Here is a 20,890-nt window from a genome sequence, read left to right on the forward strand (position 1 = left end):
ACATTTCCATTCAAACTCTAATGCTCTTTATTTCTTATATGCCTTCAACTGCTATGAGCCTAGCTAATCAAATGGGAGAAAAAGTGTATAGCCTGACACAATCTCTAGTCACAAGAGATTACTCCTCAAGAGTTCATCAGTTATGTATTCTACATATACCTAAATTGAGTTTATAAATGCACATAGATACATACATACCTTGACTTTAACTAGTCTTTTTGCTGTTTTTATCTTGGCTTCACAAAAGGCACCTCTATATTTTGCACTCACATCAGTGCCTACTGTCAAATATGGCGGTTCATCAAGGGCCTAGGAAAGAAGTGGAATACATTTGGCTTTTAATTTTTTCTGGCTATTTCCTACTTATTCAATTAGGAGTCTTAAGTCACTGTCAGCCAAGTTTTGTTTTAATAATTATTTATTAAAGAAATCACAGTAACTGAATTCATAAAGCATGCTTAAACCACGGTGGCTTGATTCACGTAACACATTAAGACAAAACAAAATAAACCACATGTGCTGTGGGAACCCAGTTTAGGCAAGTCCTTTAAAAAGTACTAACATATTTGTAAATATAACATATTTAACATTAAATTTTGGGCCAAGCTACTACCAAAACATTTATCTGTGAGAACAATTAAATTCTTTGTAATTAAATTTCATAAACATTAAAATATGAATCAAATATTTTTTTAAAGAAACAAGACCTTACCACGTTATTATACAATCAACGCTCATTCTATTAAATAGAATGACAAAATCCTTTCAGAAAAGATTTTTTATTTTTTACAGTATTTGTAATTCCTGAACAGATATGGGTTACATATATGAAATTGAGAGATGAAAGCAAAAGGGGAGGGTGTCATGCATTTACCGAACTGAATTGTTCAAATAAGACCACTAGTTTAAACTAATCTGCAGTGCAAAACCTATCACAGACTAGGCTGGAAGTTCCAAATGCAGGAATGAAAAATAACTGTCTGATTATGTGTTTCATCCAGGAGCAGGGAACCTGGAACAGTTGCAGAACTTCAATCTGGGAGGTTTCTTTCTCCCCTCTGCAAGTTCAATAGGTCCTTAGGAAGCCAGCTTTCAACCTTAGTATCATAGGTCTAGAATATAGTTTTACAATTCTCAATATCCCTCATTATTTCTGGGACAACAGACCTATAAGTAGGATCCCACACTACATATCTCAGGGGTGTCAAACTCAATTTCATTGAGGGCCGCATCAGCATTGCGGTTGCCCTCAAGGGGCCGGGTGGGTATGGCCAGGGTGGGTGTGGCCTATTGGGTGGGCGTGGCTAGAGTGCTTATGGCTACTAGGTGGGCATGGCCAGCTCTACATCGTTCACATCAAGGGTGCCTATGGGGGCCTGGGCAGGAGTGGGACAGATCTGAGGGTCTTTGGCAGAAGGAGGGTCTCTAGGCCAAAGCAGTGGGGGCCATTCCCTCACTGTTTCCAGGATGGCTTCGCGGGCCACATGAAACCACTTCGCGGGCTGGATCCGGCCCCCGGGCCTTGTGTTTGACATGTCTGACATATCTCAATATATTTTTCCTATTTTTCAAACTGTACTGTACTTTTCAGCAAGTCATAGCTTCAAGTGTTATGTCAACATAGCCCTTAAATATTGAAAATTATGGAAATCTCATTAAGATAGCCATAACACATTACTGTATTGTATGACTTCAAAAATCTTTATTCTCCCCTGAAATAACCCTACATTCAGTGACCAATAACAGCAGAACCTGCACACATTTATTATTGTGAAATCAGTTGTTTTACAACAGACAAGCACACACAGATATCCACAGTGCTGAATACGGAAATCTCTGTACATATGTCATTTTTAAAAAATCATTAAAACAGCTGCATCCTTTCCCAGATTTGTTTCTGCATGCATGGCTGCTCAGCTGGGAAAAAGCTGCTTGCTTTATGATTTGAAAAGAGATGCTTCATATGCACAACTGCATGTTGCAAAGTACTTATTTCAAGGGATATTCATAGCTCTAAAATTAGCTACATGGACAGGTAGCTAACAGAAGACTGACTTTTGAGTTCAGATATAATGCTGGATAAGTGTTTTTAATCATTTTGACCTTGAATATTTTTCCCACTATAAATCTATTCATTATTCCTCAGAGTAGGGGTGCATACAATTTTGCCAAGTACCACAGCTTGTCTCAGAATCAAAACCTGAACCCCTGCTGATTGCTATTTTTTAAAAAAGTTGAAAATCCACCTTTATTTTGGCTCTCAGCCAGGGTTTTTTAACCAAGTTTTTTGTTCATAGTTAAAACATATTTTAAAATATTCATTTGAGCAGCTATAATTTTAGACCAAAGTTTGATCATAAAAAAGAAATATCTGAAAATAAAAATACTATTAAACACAAAACCAACCTAGCACTTTCCAGATGTTTTGCATTACAGCTCTCATAATCGACTATATTTAATGTTGGGTGGAGTTTATAGGAACTGCAGTGTAAACACTGGTAGGTGCTCGGTTACTTACGCTTATTCTTTGGTCTAATAATGTAACTCTGGTGAGATGGAGCATTTTTTACCTTTTAAAATTTTAACAAAACTGTAATGAGATCTTAACAACAAATATATATATGGAAAATACTAAATACAGGATTAAAATATTTCTTCAACAGTTTTGCATGCATTTCAATAACTGAAGTAAGTGTGTAAGATATATCAGGGCTTTTCAACCTTTTCACCCATTGTACCACTTTTAGGATATGGCAACATCCGAGTACCACCAGTCGCCTAGCAAGGTGTCAAAAACTTGACCAAAAAAAAAGGAAAAAAGTGACGAAGTACAGGTAGTCCTCAACTTACAACAGTTCGCTTAGTGACTGTTCGAAGTTACAAAGGCACTGGAAAAAGTGCCCCCCAAGCCACAGCCGAACAAGACACCTGTCTGCCTGCCCGGCGGTGCTCTTCCTCCTGTCCGAGGTTTTTATTGTTGTAAGCCAGACATGTCAAACACAAGGCCCGGGGGCCGGATGCAGCCCGCGAAGTAGTTTCATGTGGCCCGTGAACCCATCCTGGAAACAGTGAGGGAATGGCTCCCACTGCCTTGGCTCTGGCCCAGGCTGGCCGGGAGCCAATGTACAATTTCATGGTGGCCATCTATGCTGAAACACATTCAGTCTTAGCTCCACAAAGCCGTCTGGAAACAGCGAGGGACCAGCCCGTGTCGGCCCCGCCCACTGGGCATGCGCTGGGGAGGTATCACCTTTTGTGAGGAATGAACAAATGCACCATTGCCTGGAAGTGGCCAGCACATGGCCCTCCCTACTTCGGGCAGGCTAGGGGCTGGGCAGCATTGCACTTCTCTTCAGATTCATGCCACCTGGCTCAGCCTCTCAGCACTGTGAGGAGAGCACCCCGTTGCCTGCCAAAACCGGGCAGGCTGGGGACTGGGCAGCACTGTACAAGTAACATTGACTCTCACGCTGCTCACGGCATCCCCTCCCCCAGAGCCCACCAAGCCAGATATGTGAAGTTGAGGATTGGCAGCGAGGGTGGGGTGGGGGGGTGTTTGGTTTTTATTCTCCCCCCCCCTCTGCTGGGTGGTTGCAGGAGGTTTTGGTCACTTCACATGACACTGGGACACTGTGACCGTCATAAATATGAATCAGTTGCCAAGCATCTGAATGTAAATCACAAGACCCTGGAGATGCTGCAACATTCCAACTGATCGACGCTTCTTCTGGGCTCAGCAAAAGCACCAGGATCAGCGCCAAGCTCCAGCTGGAGACTGGCACTTATCCTAGCATTTCCGCTGAGCCCTGACAGCCCCAAAGACGCTGGCGCTTCTGCTGAGTCCTGACAGCCCTGCAACTCCAGCTATCTCTTGCTCAGTCTTGTGCGGTGCTGCCACCAGTTCAGCTCATTCCCCTCCCCCGCTACCACTTTTCTAGGATGGTCGCGTACCACCTGCCAGGTGCTGATGTACCACAGGTGGTACCTATACTACTGGTTGAAAAGCCCTGAGATATATCATGTATTATCAAAACTTAAGAATTAATCGAGTTTTTAAATGTTTCTATCATGATTGGACAAAAGAACAATAGGAATAGTTCATAAATAAACAGGGTAATTGAGAACATAAAGAATTGTTAAGTAAAATTATTTTTTCATACTTAAAAAAACATTATTTATTGGATTTACTATTATCAAGATAGTTGGCAATCTCGGCTGGCTGAAAGAGAATTAAAATATGTGGCTTTCAGAAAGATACACACGTAGCTAGAGACACAATAAATATAATCTATATACAATTGCATTTGAATTCATTTAACAACTGTTCTCATTGGTACTCACTATGTTTAGTCAATGTTTCTTCTGACACAAATAAACTGAAGATAATAGAATGAAAAAAGTACTATCATTTCTAAATTATTAATAGAATTCACAAATAATACTGAGAATCACAAAAAGACACTTATCTTTCTGTCATAACTTAGAAATATGTCACAGTGATGGAATGTTGCTCACAAGGAAAAGCAATGATAATAACCAACAAATTAACACTCTCTTTTCTATTTATATTACAGAAAATAAGCAAGGAATACCAATATTTATCTACCCTTTCCCCAAATACAGATTTTCTAGCAAATTTTATCATTTTTTTGTGAAGGATCATGCAGCAGAAATAAAAAATAGAAAACAAAAAGGCAAATGAAAAGGATAAAACTGGTTTATGTTGTTCTATACACATAGGATTTGCTGGTTCATTTTCACCCGTGCAGTATATGCAAATTAAAAGGTTTTGGTTGCAAAAAACAGTTGACTAGGAAATACCTCAAAGACCCTACTTTCAAGTCAAATTTGATAATTCAGGACTAAATACAATAATATACTATAAATCTATACAGGGCACTATAATAAATCCATGCACAAATATGAATCCATATGCAGATAATGCCCATCTCATTTACTTACATTACTTTTTAACTATATATTAATTAAATTTATATGCTACTCATCTCACTGTCAAGCGACTCTGGACAGCTTACAAACATCCAAAAACATTAAATATTAAAATACACAGATTAAAAAAGTTAAAAACTGGAAGACTAAGGGGTGGAGGTAGAATCTTCCTAATCTATTAACCACCTTCAACATGGAACACGCCCACTGAGGTCCCAGGCGCATCAGGAGAGCCAGGTTTTGAGGCTCTTGCGGAAGGCCAAGGAAGGTGGGGGCAAATCTTACCTCAAGGTGCATCATGTTCCAAAGGGTGGGAGCCATGGCAGAAAAAGGCCTTTCTTCTGTATCACACTAGCCAGAATTCATTAACTGATGGAGTCTGCGGCATACCCCTTCTGACAGAAGGAGTATGCCCAATCCTAATTCTGAGACTTTACCTCAGGTAGCCTGGTTCCATGCCATAAAGCTTGGCTCCATGCTTTAAAATCCATAACTAACACCTTGAATTGGATGTAGCTTTTGAATAAGTAGCCCCAAGTAGAGCATATTGCAGTAATCCAAATGTGAGATGACCAGGGCATCAGTGACTGCATAGGTTGTATCAAAAGTCAGCCCTCCATAGGCCAATCATAATATATTTATTTATTTATTTTATGTATTTTATTGAATTTATACACCGCCCTTTCCCGGAGGACTCAGGGCGGTTTACAGGGTACTTAAAACATTGATACAAAAATTAAAAACGATTAAAAAGATTAAATTTAATCCCTGAAAAAAATATAAAAAACCCAATTAAAACTCTCAGCCTGGGCCGGAAAGCTCAAAGAGCCAGGTCTTCAGGTCCCGGCAAAATGAATGAAGGTCAGGGGCAGTCCTAAGCTCCACGGGCAGCTGGTTCCAAAGGGCAGGCGCACCCACAGAGAAGGCCCTCCCCCTGGGTGTTATCCGCCGGCAATCTTTTACTGGCAGCACCCTGAGAAGGCCCTCCCTGTGGGAGCGCACTGGACGAATATATGTTATTAATTCTATTAATTTTTTCCAAAGAAAATATTACTGTACTTCGGGATGCTCAACAGTCAAGTGTCAAATGAGTAAAGAAAAGTTTCAAAGAAAAAAGCAACCAATTTGAATTTTAATGTAATCTATATAGAGTAATTAATTGTCTATGAGGTCTGACTTTTGGTACACCTTGTATTAATTTGCATATGGATTCCTGAGTTCCTGTGGAAAACCCATTTTTAACAGTGGAATACATTGGATAGAGCAATTAATTCAAACAAATTACACGATTAATTGATTACTAAAAGAAGTTACTCATATTTCCACAAACTATAGCAGCTTTATGTCTGGCATTTATTAAGAAAAAGTATCAAAATCATTATAAAACCCCTACAATGCAAGGACCCAGGAGACCAAGCTCCACTGAAATGAACCTAAGCACACATCCATATGACTGCATTATAAAGCAATAAGCTGAATGAAGAATAAAGTATGTGCAAAATGCAGCCAAGATTGCTGAGTGGGGTGGGAGACAAGAAGGAAGATGATGAGGAAGATGAGGCCTCTAAATACTATCAATATCATGGAAAGTGTCTCTTTACCTGATTTTTAGAAATATTGAACTTCCACCAGAGTCACTTGACATTTAGGGGCATTTTAAGGGAAGAAAAGTCATCTTCTGCCAAATATTTTACTATAGATTATATCACTTGGAGGAAAAATGCAAAAGATGAATGTGCAAGTGTGTGAGTACGTGTTATAAAATAACCTATCTGGTTCAAAATGAAGATTTGATTTGATATTTCTTTTTAAATGTCACAGCAAAATTTTAGATGTATGTTAAAGCAGTCAATCTACCCCTTTATTGCTTGCATTATTTTGGGAAACTTTAGTTACCCTTGTGAAAAAGTTAACAAATATATTTAGAATACAATTTTGGAAAAACTAAATTTAAGAGTGCCTTGTATGTAGGTAATGTATAAGTGATAGTGTCAAATAAACAAAGGACCATCTTTCTATCATAGCTTATTATGCCAGTAAATTATTTAGACAACTGATTGCCAAATATAACAGAATGAAAATATATTGGACAAAAATGTAGCATATACTTCAACCCACAAACAACACAACAGTGTAATCTCTTAAATCTATCAAAACAATTCATCAACAATTAGTATGCAAGCATCATGTTGCATGCTGGGCTATTGTGCATATATGTGAATGATAGTCGTCCAGGTTCAATATTTTCAAACCTGTGATATAAACTAATAATTAAGTCTGGATATTTGGCAAAAAATATTAAATATAAAATATATACTGAAGATATGGACAGGACATAAGTTTTAATAATGGGTTATACTCAGAATAACGTATTGAACAAAAAGAGAGTAAATATTTGAACAAATATTTGAACAAATAAGAAAAAATAGACTTGAAATTTTAATTATGTTCTTAGTTCATTAATTAACTAAGTTCAAAAGAAATGTATTTAAAACAATTTACCAATCACATTTAGTGCTACATAAGTTAATTAAAATATCCCAAGAAATCAGGATTATTTTGGAGATACCAAACATTTAAAAGCCTATTATATATTTTCTGATTTTCTATACAATATTAAATTACTCTGAGGTGATGTGCTATACAGCATTTAATAATGAATCCTGTTTAGCCACATGCACTAATGTACGTGATAAATTGTGAACTCTGAAGACTTATCAGTTATGTTAGTTTTACTAATAGAGGCTATAATAAGCCTTTCAATGATGTTTTTCCTTTATCCTGAAATTTTGATTTAATATTATTCTGAATTTGCATGATCATCTTTTGTGGTTAGCCCAATCATGGCCAAGACATTCATGCAGGGCAGCAAAGAAACCTCAAGGAACATATCTCTACAACATTTCCTGCAAAGACAACTGTGGTTACTTGGGATTTTATCATTTCAATTTTTTTCACTGTGGTGTTGGCCAATTCTTCCCCCTAGCCAATTAATTTTAAAAGCAATATTCTTCATGTCTACAGGAGAGAAAAGAAATGTCAGAGCAACAGCTACTCATAATTTATGTTTCACGTAAATTATGGCTGTCTAACTAAAGGCGAGTCACTAGTTTAGCTTTTCACAAAACAGAGGACTACGGCTATATCAAGTAATCCAAGAATAAACCACTGTTTCAGATTGTGGTTAAGATGCAGTTGAAGCTTTCTATTCTTTCCAACAGAATTCTGGAAAGAAATTATGTAAAGGAACTCAAGAATCTGTCTGGATCTTTCCTTCTATAATAGCAGGATAATTGTCTGAAAGCAATTATGGAATCGATGGAACCAAATCTAGTATGGGAGAATAACTTAACAAATGAAAATTGGGCAGATCAGGTCAAGGATTATAAAGAAGAAAAAAATACCTCAAATTCAGTGTATTGCTAGAGGTAAAGCAGCTGGGGACCTACTTAGAATATTACTTACTGAAGCTGGAGGGGATTTTTGACTCCCTATATAGCTGACCTTAACTACAGGTATAACTGCATTATTTCTACCTTTAAATAAATATGCAAGAAAGGTCAGCAGATGGACAAGTTGCGATAGTAGATTATCCAGCTAAATTATTCAAATTGAAAATATTATTTCCCAACTAGTGTCACTTCAAACCCTAACGAGAATCAAAACAGGAAATTTAGCAACTAATCATTACTTGCCATCACTATCACATCTCACTAGACTTCCAGTAGACAAAAATTCAATATGGACTAAGTCAAGAATGCATCCTATTGTCAATATCACACAGCCTCATGACTTACTGTTGATAACAGGATCCCTAATGATATTAATGTTTTACAGCAGGGGTCTCCAAACTTGGCAATTTTAAGACTTGTGGATTTCAACTCCCAGAATTCCCCAACCAGCATGGCTGGCTGAGGAGTTCTGAGAGTTGAAATCTACAAGTCTTTAAGTTACCAAATTTGGAAACCCTCGTTTAACAGAAATTATGTTTACAGTGAAAGCTTGATTTGGGGACCTTGATACAGCAAAGTTGGATGCAATGGGCAAAATCCCCATAATATTTATAGCATTTTCAATCATTTACATTATGACATCAATATGGATGACATATTCTCAATTTAAAGGAGATCCCCACCACATTGAACATTAATCATGATCCCACTGTATATAATTTTCTATCTGAATGTCACTCTGTAGAAAACTTCAGATAAAATGCTAAACTATGAATAATAAATTAGAATGGCTGTAATTGCAAATAATGCTAAGCCAAAAAAAAACAAGTAGACATTATGTTTCAAGATAATAGCCAAGCTCATATAACATACAGAGACATAATGTGATTCATTTAATCTGGGTTTAGCCAATGTGGTTTGTAAAAATATAGTTTGTAGTTCAACAAGTTTTTGTGCTTTCACATATATGCTAATGCAAACCTATTACCGTATATGATTTGGGGTTAACTTCAGTCATTTTCATTAAACACAATTTTTATTTACTGTTGGAATCTCGTGCATGGCATTGAAGGGGATCATATATATCAACCTAGGTTATGTGGCAATCCTCAAATGTTTTTAATGAAGATGTAGCAATGCATATGAAAGAAGAATGGGAACTGTTGATTGACAAGAAAATCTAATTTTCTTAGCTTGTGGGTGTCAAACTCACCACGTCACGTGACATGTCGTGACTTTTTTTTTTGCATTGCCGAAGCTGGGGTGGGCGCGGCCTCCACATGTTTGACACCCGTCTTAGCTCATATGCAACACAGAAGCATAAACTACCACAATGGCACAGCACTCTGATTGTGTTTATATGCAGCCCTAACCCATAGTTGGCATTAACCAGGGCTTGTTGAAAACTCATAATCATGGTTTGTATATCATCATGGGTATCATCATAAAAAACCAAAAACAAATACATTACTTCTTTGTGAGATACATGAACCCAATTAATTACTGAAATTCAAGAGGGGCTGTCTATCAAAATACGATGTCATGTTAATCCAGTGGTTTTAATTACCGAGATATTGCTGTTTATAAACCATAGTCTATTATGTCATGTAAGCAAATACAGGAAACTGTGGTTAATTCAGTAAAACTTGGTGAAGCAAATGATGGCTTAGCACTCCATATTCCAAAAATCTGTTCCCAATGACTTGGAAGATTCAAAGAGAAGGACAGAATGTTCCATTGTTTGAGAACAAATTACTTATTTATTATTACATATTGCCCAATGCAGAAATATTGCATTCTACTTTGTTCTCTGCACAGCAGCTATTAGAGCTCTAGGTGAACTGATAGTATCTACAGTACTTCCAAGCTTATCAACATATATACCTGTAGCTGTTTCTCCAACTTCTCTTAACTCCTTATGGCTGCAGCCTACTAATTAGTTTACAAGTGTGTCTACTGCTCAGGGAAAAAAGGGAAAATACACTAGAATGGTAGAGTTTAAAAAGGAACTGCCTCACGAGTTCGCCTTCAGGTGAATGGATATTTTAGGACTGCCCGTGCCCATCAAAATGTAACAGATACCTGGTCTACAGATAAGTCTCCCACTGGCAATCATTCTGTGTGATCACCCACAAAATGTTCTCAAAATTCAAAATGTGCCACCAGAAGACTCAGGGAATTGCAAACTTTATTTACATGACTTTATTCATATTAAGAAATGGGAGAAAGTTATAAAATTAATTGAAAACAGCAACAGCCAGCAGACATCACATCAAAGACACTATGCTTAAAGTTTGATTTATAATAACTATTTCTTAATTTCCATAAAATATTTTTGAACCTACAGTTACATTATAGTTAGTCTGGCTATACAGTCACAGCCATCATAAACCAAGATATCACATGACATGGACTTAGAATGGCAATCCTGGCATTCTCCATTGTGGAGAATGAGGTATTACTTGACCACTTACCCCGGTTGAAACTATTCTGAGCTTGATCCTTCCCAGCCCTGAGTCTCAGTAAGGCAAGGGCCTGCCTCCAACTCCCCACCCCATCTTCCACCAAACCATGCAGCCCCAGCAAGCCTCAACCACTCCAGCCTGCCCAACAAGTGCCATCAAGCATTCAATCACTCAACTCCCTTCTCTCCCACTTCCTGACCCAACCTTTCACCTTTTGCACCGAGTTGAAGCAAAAGTATCCCACTGCCTTTTCTGTGCTCTCCCAGGCACTTCAGCTTCTCCGGCTTCCTGTACATGGCTCACCAGTAGAACGGCACCAAAGCACTAAGTCCAAGAAGTTCCAGCAGGCATTCATTTCCTCAGCTGCCTTCTTTCCAACTTCCGTGCATCAACAATTGGCACCCAACTGCCACGGCCAAACTAGAAGTTGCTTGCTGTCCTTGTTGTCTCCTTTTTAGATCTGGCTTCTCTGGCAAACATTCCCTATACGTGACTCCCTAAGCACTGTCTTCGGAAAGTTGTGCTGCCTTCAGAAAGTCTTCCAGCTTTCAAAGGCAGCACAGCTTTACCAAGACAGCACTCATATGTAGGAAATGTTCACCAGAGAAGATGGGTCAAAAAATGAGACAGCAGGGAGACACTTCTGCTTCACCTGCTGGGTGCAAAAAATGAAAGATTGGTGCAGGGAAGCAAGAAACAAGACAGCTGGGCAAATTAATGCTTGCTGAAAAATTGCTGGGGCAACTGAGCCTCACTGGGGCATGGCAAGGAGCCGCAGAGGCACATGGTTATGAGGCTGCTTACTGCCCTGCATGGCAAGGTGCAGGCAACCAGAAAGAGTACACATGGGGGAGGAGAGATAGATAGATAGATGGCAGAAGTTGAAGTGCCCCTTCAGTTATTAAGTGAAGGGGGCTGAATTTTGTTCATGTAACCGTGAAGGTGCTGGAACTTTGATTACTAACAAATGTCAGAATTTGAATATTACCTGTAACAATGAAAGTCCTCACAACTTAAGTGTTCAGCAGGTGTTTACTATATTTCACATGTTTGGAAAGACTACTGTACTGAAGTATATTCACAATACTTCAGACACTCCATAAATTTCTGACAGAATTTAAATCAGACATCAAATAATGAAACAATCGGCAACTGGGGATGCCCCCTTATTTCTGTTTCCTTCCAGATTTATTTTCTTTGCCATCGTTGTTCTTTTTCTAATATTTTGTCTATTTTATGGTCTGGCCAATTTTAACTTGCAAGCAGATGGTATTTCTTGCAGATATCCCAGTAAACCACTGTTCCTACTTTGTCATAAATGCATCATTGTTGCTACTTTGTCATTCGTATGTAATTTTGAAATTGTTATTATGGTCGGCACACAGTCAGATGCTTAGACTGGAACTGGCATTTTTATCCACCTATCAAATCCTTTCCAAGAACCTGGGATAGGCAGATGTTATTATTATTAAGGTAGAAAAAAGGGGCAAAGCAGTAATCCTAGAACATGGGTGTCAAACTCGCCACATCACATGATGTGTCATGACGTATCATAACTTTTTTTGCATTGCCGGAGCTGGAGTGGGCACAGCCTCCGCATGGCCCGTGGGCCGGCATTTTGACACCCCTGTCCTAGACCTTTATAAGACCTATAGCTGCTCCTTCTCTTCTACATCAGCACATTCAGCTTCTTTCCCCATCTTCATTCTTCTAATTTCTACTTCTAGAACAACTATGTGAGAAGACATTGTGGCTTGATAAAATCCAGCATGACCATTAAAATAAAGGCATTAAACTGCTGGGATTCTACATAATCAGCCACAGAGTAGTGATTTGAAATAAGGTGGTGGGCAAGATACAGGCCATGTTCACCATATGATAAGCTATTATTTGCTTTACTACAGTAAGTTACGGCTGGCTAGATATACCCAACCACCTAAGCTAGGGTTGTCAAACTGCCGGCCCGTGGGCCGGACGTGTCATCGGGAAGCCACACCCACCCCATTGCCGGCAATGGCGAAAAAGCTCCAATATGTTGCGCGACATCACGTGACATCGCGAGTTTGACATGTCTGACCTAAGCTGTGAACCACAAATTACTAATCAAAATGGCAGGATTCAAATATGTTAAGCCATTTAAACCATTACACACACAATGTATAAAGAACTGTTTAAAACCTCTAAAACTCTTAAATGACTTTCTTAATCAGGCTTAAATTATGCTGAGAGGTGTGTGTGTGGGGGGGTTGTCATTGTAGCATTGTGCTGTAAGTTGTATTGCTTCTGATGCCATTTCTTTTGTATCATGATTAGCCCCCAGAATGCTACATAACTCTACCACTACTGATCTCCTAGCTGACAGAACTAAACATATCTATTTTTGTTATGTGTTTTAGATATTTCAGCCAGAACACTGTAGTAGGAGGCAAGGCAACAATGTAGACAGCCAGGTTCATTTCAGAGAAATGTATTCCACAGTTGAAAGTTATGGCAAAGAAAGAACAAAGTGTCGCGAATAAATTAATTTTAAGATGGATACAAAGCAACTTGTTAGGGGAAGGGCATTTCTGACTACCAGACATTTATTTCACCATAGAGCTACAGCTACTATATTGACATTATACTGCTTTTGTTTAAAACCAAGTAGAACTGGACCATTCTTATTTCAGAAATGGTTATCAAGATATCCTAAAAGGAACCTCTCAACCATGTAACTTAATAATAGCCATTTGTATGTGTCCTGTGCACCTGAAACAAATATTTCTAGTCATACAGGATTCATTCACAGCTATCATAGTTAACCATTATCAATAATCTATCTTCCATGAATAGCTTACTCTTCCAAAAGTTACATAAGTCATTGCTGACGATCTGGTGAATCATGCTTGAACTAAAAATGGTTCAAATACTCTGGCACTACCACACTTTGCTTTTGGAAGAGAGAGGCAGTGGAGACAGATACAGAAGAAGAAAACTAATTAATGAACTAGTTTGTGTACTATATGAAATAACATGCTTTTGTTAGCCTTCAACCTACTGCTAAGCTTGTAAGCCGCCCTGAGTCTTCGGAGAAGGGCGGGATATAAATGGAATTAAAATAAAATAAATAAAATAAAATACTATCAGCAGATCACTTTGACTAGATGACTTGGTTCCAAGAGTAACTGTGGACCAATAGTAATTTCTATCTACAGAACTCTCAGTGTTACTTATGAACTTTAGCTGAATTTATAAACAAAAAAAGTTACAGAAGAGCCCCACAATAAGATGCACATGAAAAAAAGCCATACAAGGTGTCCTCTCTAATCACATGTTTAAGGAAACATGTTTCTTTTCCATTTTTATCTATTCATAATAAGAGATTCACATCCCACAGAACTATGGTCTACTACAGTGTTTCTCAAATTTTACAATGTTATGACTTCTTCAAGGTTTTCATGCTAATTCCAGGACATCTACAATCTACACAAGTCTAACCCCTCAGATGTAAGCATAGAATACAAGCCTTCAGTTCTCATGGCCAAGAACAGTCAAAATCAGCTGACCTGAATGACTGTTTCTCCGTTCTCACTTGCCCTTTGCTGAACAAACTGACACTTAAAAGTTTACCTGGGAGCTCGGCTTTTGCAATCTGTTCCATGGACTGTAGACTCTCTATCAAATCAATCCATACTCAGCAGAACAAAATTCAAATGTGTAAACTTGGAGAGACGATCTTTGGTGCGACTTTGTCTTATCCCACCTTTTTTGGAATGGGAAGAACTGCATCATTCAACCGTATGCTCTTCCTTTCTTGAAGGAAGAAGTATTGCAGTTCTGCTGTGGTAGGCTGGATATTTTGAATTATGACCCATCTCCTTTTCTGTGCCTTTCCCTGGCCTTCTGTGAAAGGAGATGTTGATGTTCTTAGTACAACGGTTGCTATCCTAAGCTTCTCATGAAATAGATAGGCTATTGCCTCACTGGCTACATGTTCCATCTTTAATTGTTGCCATCTAACACTGAGGCAGTGGAGACAGGCTTGGGGAAGGGGAGGTAAATTTGGTATGACTAATAAGAGGGAATGGGAAAGATTGAGGTCAAGAGAAGAATGGGACGCAAGAGAATGAGATGGCTGGATGGAGTCACTGAAGCAGTAGGCGTGAGCCTAAATGGACTCCAGAAGATAGTAGAAGACAGGAAGGCCTGGAGGAACGTTGTCTATGGAGTCGCAATGGGTCAGACACGACTTCGCAACTAACAACAACAAAAATAAGCAGGGGATTGGATTAGAAGACCTCCAAAGTCCCTTCTAACTTTGTTATTCTATTCTGTTCCGTTCCGTTCCGTTCCATTCCATTCTATTCTATTCCATTCTTATATTTGGCCAAAGAATACTTCAAAAGTTATTTCAATCATTACAGAGATTAGATTACTTGGAAACCAATTTAAACCAGCTTACTACTATGTACACTTTTTATAATATTTGCATTGGAACTATTTGAATTTTGAAGAATTATAAGTATGAGTAATTTTAATGTATAAATTAAGACACCATCTTGAATGAACAATTGCAATCTCCAAAAAAAAAACCTTTTTGAGAACAGGACATTTCTAGCAGTGTTTCTTTTTTATTGGGAAGAGTAATAAAAATATTGGGAGAAAATGGAGAAATGTTTGTAAAAGGGTAGGAAGTGCAGGTTCATCTTATAGACTGATGCTGGATCTCAAGATGAGCATCCTTTAGCTTGGGGTTCTTTCTTTCTAATCAGCATGGCCAAAGTCAAAAATAGCCACTGACATTAATAAGATTATAAAAATCCTTAATAGTAATTTCTGTAAGCATTGTAATGAGATTAAAGAGATATGAGAAAAGAACTTTTTTTAAAAAAAAATATTTACTACCTAACTTTCTGATTAAGAAAAATCATGCAAAGATATTAACCACCATGAAATATTTGTAAAAATGTTTAACAAAAGAATCAAGATTTCCAGCAAACATGCAAAAATTCATATCAGAAAATGAATAAAAATGTATATATTGAACCAGGAATATCACCACACTGTTGAAATCAGTATGAAAAAAAAAATGCTGAAAAAGTAATACATTCTCTCAAACTACTAGCAGTATGACCATATATGATTCACGTATTATCTTTTTAAGAAAAGCATTTCTACATAGTGAAGATAAGTAAGTCCCTACTAACATGTTAAAAAGACAAAGAAAAATATAATACAAAGAGAAAAATGCTTGGAATGACAAAACTTTGTGTCTGTTAAACAAATTCAGTAAGAACAAAAAAATAAAGCAACAACAGCACAAGCTATACAATGAAAAAAGTCATATATAAATATAATTTGAGAGAAGAAAATATGAACTTTTTAAAAAAGGAGCAGAAAAACAAGGTATGTGAAACACCGGAAAAGAATTCTATGTAACAGTCACACAAGGCAAAGATTAAAGATAAGAGATTATTATATATTTAGTCTATGCCACAGAAAGGACACACACAAATAAGAATTTAAGAAGGCTTGGTAATATTGTCAGTATATGGAATGGAATCAGTATAATTCACATTCCTGAACTACCCAGATTTCTTGGAATGCTATTATGCCCCTGGTTGCTCATATTTCCCAATTTTGACATTTACTTTTCAGATTTAAGAACATGCCAACATGTGTTGAAAATATACTTGTGTATTTATTTTAAAAGCTAACCCAGATTAATATGAAAATGCAGTTCAAAGAAGTATGAACACAATGTTAGCACATACCAAAACCTGACTAATTTCTCCTACTTTTTTGATACTGTTACCCGAGAGAAACAACAGAGGAAAAATAGTTGCTATTTGTTTTTTTTAACATAAATTAATGGGGAAACTATTTCTTCCTTTTAGTTAAAAATAGCTATATACTGAAATCTTTTACAGAGTTCAAACATATTCTTAGTACAAGATATATACAATTACATGCATCAAAAGCCAGCCTTGTAATGGTTTCTAACCTCAGAAGATTTGGGGTAGGAGTTGGAGGATCCAAAATGGCAACACATTAGCTACTTCTGAAATAAGCTCCTGGCTTGCAATAGGCCAAGGGTAGGCAACCTTGGCTCTCTTATGACTCGTGGACTTCAACTCCCAGAATTCCCGAGCCATCCATGCTGAGGGGAAAGGGAGAGTTTCCAAGCTGAGCCATGCTGGCTCAGGAATTCTGGGAGTTGAAGTCCACGATTCATAAAAGAGCCAAGGTTGCCTACCCCTGCAATACCCCTGCAACCTGGGTGTCCTCCTAGACTCACAGCTTTCCCTGGAAGACCACATAGGAGCTGTGACCAAGGGGGCCTTCTCCCGGGTTCGACTGGTGCGCCAACTACGGCCTTATCTGGACCTGGATGCCTTACGTACAGTCACCCATGCCCTTGTGACCTCTCGCCTAGACTACTGTAACGCTCTCTACATGGGGCTGCCCTTGAGATCCACTCGGAAGCTTCAACTGGTGCAAAGTGCAGCGGCACGGACACTTTTGGGAGCCTCCCGATACTCCCATATCACACCTCTCCTCCGTGCGCTGCACTGGCTTCCGGTTGCCTTCCGAGTGAAGTTCAAGGTGCTAACAATGACATACAAAGCCCTACATGGCATGGGTCCGGACTACCTACGGGAGCACCTTCTGCCAATGTCAACACCCCACCGCCCTGTGCGCTCCCACAGAGAGGGCCTCCTCAGGGTGCCACCGCTCAAGGAATGTCGGCTGGTGGCCCCCAGGGGGAGGGCATTCTCAGTGGGTGCGCCAGCCCTCTGGAACTGCTTACCAACTGAAATCCGGATGGCCCCCGACCTCCGCACCTTCCGGCGCGACTTAAAGACTTACCTGTTCCAGCAGTCCGGCCTGGCCTGATAGCTCTAATTGGGGTCCCAGTTTGTTTTGATTATTGTTTTTCAGTACTGTTTCATTATGTTTGCCTACCTTACTCTGTACACCGCCCCGAGTCCCTCGGGAGAAGGGCGGTTTATAAAAACAAATAAATAAATAAATAAATAAATAAATAGGCTTACCACTTCAACCTGGATCAGCCCCAGCAACGTTACTGGGTAGAAATCACCTTTGAGCCACCACTGAGTATTGGTCAAAGGAGGAAATTGCAAAGTAACCTCTGTGATCCGCAAAATAACTTCTAGAAAACCAATGGTACAAAGCCTATTCATCACATTCATTAAATCACAAGTTTTCATTCATTTCTTAGTTCTCTGACTGAACCCAATCCTTTATCTCTTCTGATCTAGAAAGTAGGCCTGATTTCATGTATCTACATATGCCATGATATGGAATTAAACACAATGGCTGTTCTATTCAATAGATCTTTAGAATGCACTGGGCTAAATCAACAGTAAATCCGCAAGGTATTCTCATTTGCCTCCATCTTGCCTCCTTAATATAAAGTTATGAAACTGCTGGAAGAAGATTTGGAATTGTGGAGTGAGGTGCTATCAGTATGCTAACGATAATATTTAACCCTATCATACTTTGTTATTTAAGAAATCAATGCATACTGTGAAAGCTGCTAGGACGCAATACTGAATTACATAAAGATGAAAGTGAGACTGAATCTCCTGTGGGAAGCCTGCCTTACAATTTGCATAAACTCTTCAAAGGTTCACAACTTGGGAGTGCTCCTTAATCAGTAACAACTTCATTTTTAAAATATATTGTTTAGTTTTATATTTTATTGTTCATAAGACTTTATAACTGAATTATTCTGGCAATTTTGGCATGGTATAGGATTATATGTTTAAGTACTTTTTAATCATTGTGTAGAATTATATCATTCCAGCAAGATAATTTACCAGTTGTTTTCCAAGATCAGTTCAAAGAGATGGTCTTAATCTTTAAAACATTAAACAGTATAGGAGTTGGCAATATGAGGCACCTCTCATATTTTTATGCACATGGCCAATTACTAATCTCTGCAGAAAAATCCTTGAGCAGCAACTTAGATTGCAAAAGCTCACTTCCTGAGTATGTGGGAAAGGGCATTCTTTTGCTTTGTTCCTAAATAATGAAACACTGATTCTTCATTTTGTAATTTGGACTCATTCTCTTTGTACTTTAAAATGAACTAAAAGTATTTCTCTGACTTCATTAAATTGTTAGTAGATAGGATTTTATGCTATTTCAGTATGTCTTTCATTATTTTTTATGTATTATGTTCATTACACTGCTGTTTATTAAAGCAACATAAACAAATAAATATGTGAAACTGCGTAAGATGCTGTTGTCCTCATCTACAAGAGTTGGACAGGGTTATAACAATTCACAGTATAGTATAGCACTTCAGATAAACTTTTTAAGAGAAGCAAGAGAAAATGCCTGCTGTGTTATAGTTCCGCTGTTACAGAACTTCTATGTTTCAGAACAGGACAAGAGAAGAATTTGGTGATAAGAGATAAATAACCGTATCTAAATAAGGATACTGACACAAATGGTCAATATACACAAAGGCAAATCACTTTACACGTGTGCAAAAAAGGCATTTCCCTGCACTTAAATTCTGTTCAGAATTCTGGGCAACTCAATAAACAACAATTAAAATCAAAACCAAAAAATCTGGCACTCCACCCATCCTCATCAAATACATCCAAAAAGACTATCCACAGGATCCCAACTCACTCTACACAGCTACCTGAGGAAAAAGTTAGCTCTTTGTAGCCTTCTGGAAAGTTAAAAGGGTGGAAGCTTGCTGGATCCTGAAGTTCCACAAGGTAGAGGCTGCTACAGAAAAGGGACAGTTCCTAGGTTTCATTAGCAGGCAGCATTTAAGGGGGAGGGAGGCCTGGAGCATGCCCAGTCTTAAATAACCTGATGGAGTAGGCAAATACCCTCAGAAAGAAGGGGTCTCGCAAATAACCTGGCCCCATTATGGATGCATGCACTATTCAAGTATGTTAGGAAATGTCATTAACTTCAATAGACAATATAAGAAAAGTTACAACGTTCTCTATATAAAGCATGTTATCTACTACTCTGATTCTCTCTTACTATATTACTATGTCACATTTGCTTGCCTCCCACATTTGCTTGCCTCTCAACCATAGATTTAGAAATTTATGAAATAGTTCTGATTATAATATAATTGGCTTGGTTTTCAGAGCTAGAAACAAGGTCATCTGCTCTGATTTCTATACTGTTTGCAGAAAATACTTCCTGATCCCTTTGTGCATAAGCTTATGTAACTGCATTTTTATGTACAATATCCACCAATACATTCATTTTCTAAGAACCTTTTCCTAATATATGCTATTTTGCACACAGCTTCCCCAATGTATTTTTCATAATTTTATCATAGATTGATAAACCACATGAATGATGACTATTTTACTATTTGGAGAAGAATAAAAAATAAAGAATATAGCTTTGTGATATACCAGCAACATTCAATTTAAAATGCATTTAAACTGTATTTAATGCAAACTAATTCAGGAAATATGAATTAGTTTTCATTAAATAAATTTAAATAGATTTCCTATCTTTCCTATTAAGAACCAACCTGAACCCAACAAAATTAAAAATTTGTTTAACTTATAATTACTTTTGAGCAAACATTAAAACACACCTGACATTTTTAGGAAGGGTTTTTTAGAAGGGATCAAAGAAATTACTTCATGATTCATTTGAAAACAGTGTGCAATTCTCCACATGATCATCTCAACAATAAAAGCAGAAAAAGCAATAAAAGCACTAGAAGTAATGGAAAACAAAATTTTCTTAAAGAAAAAACCTGTCACATTTCGACATTACTTATAGAAAACTACATGATTTCAATAAATTTGTACATCCTTCTGAGATGTATTTTCAATGATATACTGCTGTACTTAATCTGAATACTTGTATAAACATGTAAAACTTATATAGTTCACTGAAGTAAGAAAAGGAAGTCAGAAATCTGAACCAAGAGAGAGAGAGGGAGAGGGAGAGGAAAGAAATGAAGTTATTTCTTTCCTTTCTGGTACGTTTGTTGCTCAACTTAGACTAAAATAAGCTTCTCAT

General features: G+C 37.8%; 1 protein-coding gene across 4 annotated transcripts in view; it reads right to left on the reverse strand.

Moving 5' to 3' along the window:
- Positions 1-20,890, reverse strand: part of ARID4B (AT-rich interaction domain 4B) — an 88,872-nt gene that overhangs the window by 63,101 nt on the left and 4,881 nt on the right. For all 4 annotated transcript variants that reach the window (XM_081313197.1, XM_081313196.1, XM_081313195.1 and 1 more), the window contains exon 3: positions 199-309. In XM_081313197.1, coding sequence (XP_081169323.1) covers positions 199-309 — 111 coding nt within the window. The remainder of the gene's footprint in view (positions 1-198; positions 310-20,890) is intronic.

The sequence above is a fragment of the Vipera berus genome, assembly GCF_964194415.1.
Source record: "Vipera berus genome assembly, chromosome: 1".
NCBI classification, from domain to species: domain Eukaryota; kingdom Metazoa; phylum Chordata; class Lepidosauria; order Squamata; family Viperidae; genus Vipera; species Vipera berus.